The sequence below is a fragment of the Pristiophorus japonicus genome, chromosome 9 (assembly GCF_044704955.1).
Source record: "Pristiophorus japonicus isolate sPriJap1 chromosome 9, sPriJap1.hap1, whole genome shotgun sequence".
Classification (NCBI taxonomy): Eukaryota; Metazoa; Chordata; class Chondrichthyes; family Pristiophoridae; genus Pristiophorus; species Pristiophorus japonicus.
In genome coordinates this window covers 35,186,290-35,192,890 of record NC_091985.1, presented here as the reverse complement: position 1 = coordinate 35,192,890, position 6,601 = coordinate 35,186,290, and the positions used below count along the sequence as shown (strand labels likewise).

The 6,601-nt window shown below is 45.7% G+C and overlaps 1 protein-coding gene across 2 annotated transcripts in view; it reads right to left on the bottom strand.

Moving 5' to 3' along the window:
- Positions 1–313: 313 nt before the first annotated feature.
- Positions 314–6,601, bottom strand: part of exo1 (exonuclease 1) — a 40,835-nt gene continuing 34,547 nt past the window's right edge. For both annotated transcript variants that reach the window (XM_070888657.1, XM_070888656.1), the window contains exons 11-14: positions 4,483–5,047; positions 4,277–4,372; positions 2,438–2,634; positions 314–604 (exon numbers count right to left, since the gene is read on the bottom strand). In XM_070888657.1, the coding sequence (XP_070744758.1) occupies positions 460–604; positions 2,438–2,634; positions 4,277–4,372; positions 4,483–5,047 (1,003 nt within the window). In that variant the 3' untranslated portion in view covers positions 314–459. The remainder of the gene's footprint in view (positions 605–2,437; positions 2,635–4,276; positions 4,373–4,482; positions 5,048–6,601) is intronic.

The following is a 6,601-nucleotide window of genomic DNA, read 5'->3' as shown; positions in this document are numbered from 1 at the left end:
GGGTCCCTACCTAACCCACCCCACGCCATTGGAGACCGCCGCCCCCACCCCCATCTTCACGAGGGCCTCTGATCCCCACCATGAGGCCTACCCCTCCAATAATGCTGAGGCCGGCCACAATCCTCTGGTTGCTGGCCTCGATCTTCTCTTCCCCACCCACCCTCCGATCATCCGGCTGGCCACGCCCCCCACCCCCACCCCACCCCTTCCCCTCAATCTTCCAGCCAACACCCCCACCCCTCCCCCGCCCAACACCGAGTGGGAAACAGAGGCCTCACATGCAAATCAGGCCCTGCCTTTAAAGTTGGCCAGCCTCCCACCTGCTTCGGATGCCCCCCCGCTGCCCTGTAGAAAATTCCAGCCTATATTTCCATTATGGTTAAATTAGGGATATTAACCATAATAGATCAAATATCTCTAGCTACATTGAGTTGAGCCTAAACATCTTCATGGATCTCCTCACCATTGTATGGATCTTTGCACAGAACTACATTCCGACCTCAATAAAATACTTTGATCAGTCTCTGGGGTCAAAATTTGCAAGTTGTCCTCGACGAGGGACATTGGGTCAGGCTTTTGACTAGATTGAAGCATCTTGGATTCCCTATGGAGAGCAAAACAGTTTGTTAGTAGCTAAAATGTTGACATACAACTCTCTTCTGAATTGGTCTATATACTAGGCACAGTCTGAATTTGAAACATTCTCAATCCTTGTACTATCACACTAAAACATGACATTTTCAGTGAAAAAGAAGTTGTATTTAGTTTAAATTTTCTGAAAAGGATTGAGAGATTTACAGAGGATTAGATAGGATATACAGCACAGACACAGGCCAGTAGGCCCAACCAGTCCACTCCAGTCTTTCCTAATGAAATCGATCACCATAACCCTCTATTCCCTTCTCCCTCATTTGCTTGTCTAGCCTCCCCTTAAATGCATTTATACTTTTTGCTTCAACCATTCCCTGTGGCAGCAAGTTCCACATTCTCACCATTCTTTGGGTAAAGAATTTTCTTCTGAATTCCTTATTGGATTTCTTGGTGACTATCTTATATTGATGACCTCTAGTTTTGCTCTTCCCCACAAGTGGAAACATTCTCTCTCTATCTATTTATCAAAACCGTTCAGAATTTTGAAGACTCGTATTAGGGACCCCTCAGCCTTCGTTTTTCAAGAGAAAAAAGACCCGGCCTGTTCATCCTTTTCCGATTATGTATACCCTCGCATTTCTGGTATCATCCTTGTAAATCTTCTCTGCACCCTTTCCAGTGCCTCTATATCCTTTTAGTAATATGACGACCAGAACTGTACCCAGCACTAATTGTGGTCTAACCAAGATGTTGAAATTTAATGGACAGGGTAGGGGAAACAGTAAAACAATACGGAGACCTCACAGCAGAATTGCTGAGTGACAGAGGTTAAAGTGGGAGCAGCTGAAACAAATCTAGGTTTGGATACAGAAAGGGAGACTGGTAGTTTAAATGTTAAGTGTGTAGAGGTAGAAACAATGGCCTAAAGGAACAGGACTGGAAGAAGGGACTATCCAGCATCCCTCCTCACACTCCAAAACTAGTCCATTCCAAATAGCAAGAAGAAACCAGCTCCACATCATAAAAACTAGAATGGCTCTGCCAACCAGCAGTACTGCAGACTCTTGCTGCAAGCATACTGAATACAGCGAGTCAGTAGGATTGAAATATAGGACCATATCAGGCAACTGCAAAGAAGGCCAACTCAAATCAGGCAATGAAAGACACAGCCCATTAATGTACATTTACACAACTGTAGGTCATGTACATTAATTAATTGTCATTTGGGGAAGAAAGAAGCCAGATGTTACCTGGGAGCCAGGCTGGACCAGAGAGCCTGGGTTGCCAGGGATTGGACAAGTCGGTTGCACAACGGAAGTGGTGATTGGTTTCTGGTAACCATGTTGATAGCAGGAAGCAGACATGCTTACCACAAACAAATCATACCGAAGGATTTTGGGTCATGTGGTTTTCACAGCATCCAGTCCACAGGATGTAATAGACAATAAGAGACCACAGCGGATTCAAAGACTTTTTTTTATGGTTGCAGCAGTGAATGAAGACAGCAGGAGAAGCAGCCCCAGTGGGTTATCCTTCAACCTCAGTCACAGACCACCACACTGCGTGGAATGCACTCAACAAGAGCACCGTTTGCCATTTGAAAGCAAGTCTGTCTAATTCTTTCTCATTTTCTCACCCTCTTCCTATAAATGCCTCCAACCCTCATTCATTTTTTTCAAGTAACTACTTAAGAAAAAGTTTTAAAGGATGCGCACAACATTTGGCTGCCCCGTCAAACTTCAAATGTAAAAAATGTACGCCATGGCTCACAGTCATAAAAACAGGCCGAGAAAGCAGGCACCAAACAGCCCATGTAACGAGTACCATTCCAGTTAGCAGTACTTACCCCTTAAATCCAAATTTCTTCCATAAATCACGGATTGTAACCTGCAGCTCAGGCTTGTTCTCGTTGTTTGGGACAGATTTCCTTTTCTGCAGTGACATTGACCTTTTGTTTAACCCGCTGGCTTTGGCTGGTCCTGGAAGCTTCAGTTTAATGGACTTTCCAAAAGATCCGGGGCTCAGTTTGTGTAACCCGGGAACCTGAATGAAAAGTGCATTTAGTAAATCTACAGCAGTACTATCGCCAAATCCATTTCTGGTTACAGCTTTGTATTAAAGACAAATACCACAGCTCAGCATTAAAAAGGGTACAAATGTATCTGATTAAGCATCAACTACCAAAGAGATCAACTTCTTTCCAGAAGAATCATATTTTTGTTTAAAAAGCCATATATTTTTCTATCCCAAACTCCCCCAATACCACCCAGAACTGAAGTAAAGAAATTGCCTTCAGGTCATTTAGTATGAAACATGATAATCTGATCCCTGGAATAGTCAGCTAAAATGAGGAGGGAATGAAGAAGAGGGGATGTGCACTAGGGTTTATGTAAATGATTCTAACACAACAAATTTCAAGATTCTCAGCATAGTCATTTTTGTGGTTCAAACCATTTTTGGGCAACTTTGCCCTTTTTTCGAAGGGGTTGAGACACTGCACTATAGCCCTGCAGGTGTCAGTGATCCTCTGGTACATCACCCAAGTGGCTATGAACACCACGGGTTATTCCACCATGGAGAGGGACATCAGCATCATAGCCGAAGTCAATCCCCTTCTCGTATTACTAGTTAAGAGTCCTTCTTAAAAGAGCTCTCTAATCTTATTACTCTGAACTTCTAATTAGAAACATAGAAACATAGAAAATAGGTGCAGGAGTAGGCCATTCGGCCCTTCGAGCCTGCACCACCATTCAATAAGATCATGGCTGATCATTCCCTCAGTACCCCTTTCCTGCTTACTCTCCATACCCCTTGATCCCTTTAGCCGTAAGGGTCTCATCTAACTCCCTCTTGAATATATCCAATGAACTGGCATCAACAACTCTCTGCAGTAGGGAATTCCACAGGTTAACAACTCTCTGAGTGAAGAAGTTTCTCATTATCGCGGTCCTAAATGGCTTATCCCTTATCCTTAGACTGTGTCCCCTGGTTCTGAACTTCTCCAACATCGGAAACATTCTTTCTGCATCTAACCTGTCCAGTCCCGTCAGAATCTTATATGTTTCTATGAGATGCCCTCTCATCCTTCTAAACTCCAGTGAATACAGACCCAGTCGATCCAGTCTCCTCATATGTCAGTCCAGCCATCCCGGGAATCAGTCTGGTGAACCTTCGCTGCACTCCCTCAATAGCAAGAATGTCCTTCCTCAGATTGAAACCAAAACTGAACACAATATTCCAGGTGAGGCCTCACCAAGGCCCTGTACAACTGCAGTAAGACCTCCCTGCTCCTATACTCAAATCCCCTAGCTATGAAGGCCAACATACCATTTGCCTTCTTCACTGCCTACTGTACCTGCCTGCTAACTTTCAATAACTGATGTACCATGACACCCAGGTCTCGTTGCACCTCCCCTTTTCCTAATCTGCCGCCATTCAGATAATATTCTGCCTTCATGTTTTTGCCCCCAAAGTGGATAACCTCATATTTATCCACATTATACCGCATCTGCCGTGCATTTGCCCACTCACCTAACCTGTCCAAGTCACCCTGCAGCCTCTTAGCATCCTCCTCACAACTCACACCGCCATCCAGTTTAGTGTCATCTGCAAACATATCTATCTTAATTGGAGATAACCCTCCTCTCCAGAGCAGAATGGGTGTACACACAGCTCGTATACTTACCCTATGCTTTACAGTTACAGTAGTTTTCTCAGGTAATTCTGACAGAGTGTTGGGACTAGAAATTTGATCATGTAATGCTGTGTTATCACTGGTTTCCTTTCATCAAAAAAAAAATCAAAAGGATAAATGCATTAATAAACAAGTTGATGTTATTTATCATTTCAGTAAAAGTCTTAAAAGCATTCCAATGTAAACACAAATCTTACATCAAAATCAGAACTCCTGGACTTTTGAGAAGAGCCCAAGGAATCGAAACCACTGCACAAACTGCCTCGAGAAGAACTAATACCAAGAGGTGATTGTGGAGAGGACATCATTTCAGGGTCATCATCTTTGGATTCCTCAGATTGTTCCGGAAGGAATGGCTGATCACTTTTTGTCACTGCTTTACTGTCATTACATTTACTTAGACTCGAGTATGCCACCTTTCTGTGGAATTGCTGCAATACAGATAAGCCAGCAGCAGGACTGGGTGTCCTAGATTTTTCCCTCAGGTCTCCAGACCAACTGAAAGCACTTAAACTTTTCCTGGCCACTGAATGAAACTCTGCAAGAGTTGTATTGGCACTTGGACTGGTGTTTAAAAGGTCAGCTGACTTTTCATCCTGTTCACAGTCATTGCTGCTTATATTTGTCGCCAAAAGGTCATTTTTCTCACTCTTACAAGGACTTATTGGGCTCAGGTCCTTGTGTCTCTCTGTTGCATTAGATATTACATTATCTTCAATTTTCTGATCAGATAGACAAACTTCTTTGGGACTACAGAAGAACCTACAAAAGAAATATGAAAAAAATCAAATGCAGAATAAAGCGAATATCTACTAGAAATTATGGCCCCAAGTTTTCACATGATTTGCTCCTGATTTTTAGGAGCAACTGGTGTAGAACGGAGTATCTTAGAAATCGGAATTCTCGTCATTTAGTTTGCTCCAGTTCTAGTCAGTTAGAACAGTTTTACTTTGGAACAGAATTTTTTTTCAAAAGGGGGCGTGTCCGGCCACTTACGCCTGTTTTCAAAGTTTCGTCAGTGCAAACTTACTCCAAACTAACTTAGAATGGAGTAAGTGAAGATTTTTGTACGCTCAAAAAACGTTGTCTACACTTTAGAAAATCAGGCGTAGGGAATGGGGGAGTGGGGGTGTTTAAAGGGAAGTTTACAAACATTAAACACTTCAGTTTTACAAATAAAGAGCCATCATCAATAATAAATGATAAATACATAAATAAATCAACCCATAAATCAATCAAAAAAAAATTAATAAGAAATAATTTTTTTTTAAATCAATAAATAAAACATTTTCTACTTACCGACTGCAGCATCGGGAGCCCTCCAACAGCGTGCTAGGATACCCCCCCCCCCCCCCAGTGTGTCTCTGTCAGTGTCTCTATCTCTCTGTCTGTCTGTGTGTCTCTCATTCTCTGTCTGTCAGTGTCTGTGTTTCTGACAGCGAGGGGAGGGGGATGAGTGGGGGTAGAGGGAGAGGGAGGGAAGGGGGAGAAGGGGGAGGGATGGGGGCACGGAGGAGGGATGGGGGAGAAGGGGATAAAGGAGATGGGGGGGAGGAAAGGAGATGGGGGGGGGAGGAAAGGAGATGGGGGGGGAGGAAAGGAGATGGGGGGGAGGAAAGGAGATGGGGGGGGAGGAAAGGAGATGCGGGGGGAGGAAAGGAGATGGGGGGGAGGAAAGGAGATGGGGGGGGAGGAAAGGAGATGGGGGGGAGGAAAGGAGATGCGGGGGGAGGAAAGGAGATGGGGGGGGAGGAAAGGAGATGGGGGGGGGAGGAAAGGAGATGGGGGGGGAGGAAAGGAGATGGGGGGGGAGGAAAGGAGATGGGGGGGAGGAAAGGAGATGGGGGGGGAGGAAAGGAGATGGGGGGGGAGGAAAGGAGATGGGGGGGAGGAAAGGAGATGGGGGGGGAGGAAAGGAGATGGGGGGGGAGGAAAGGAGATGGGGGGGGAGGAAAGGAGATGGGGGGAGGAAAGGAGATGGGGGGGAGGAAAGGAGATGGGGGGGGAGGAAAGGAGATGGGGGGGGAGGAAAGGAGATGGGGGGGGAGGAAAGGAGATGGGGGGGGAGGAAAGGAGATGGGGGGGGAGGAAAGGAGATGGGGGGGAGGAAAGGAGATGGGGGGGAGGAAAGGAGATGGGGGGGGAGGAAAGGAGATGGGGGGGGCGGAAAGGAGATGGGGGGGGAGGAAAGGAGATGGGGGGGGAGGAAAGGAGATGGGGGGGGAGGAAAGGAGATGGGGGGGGAGGAAAGGAGATGGGGGGGGAGGAAAGGAGATGGGGGGGGAGGAAAGGAGATGGGGGGGGAGGAAAGGAGAT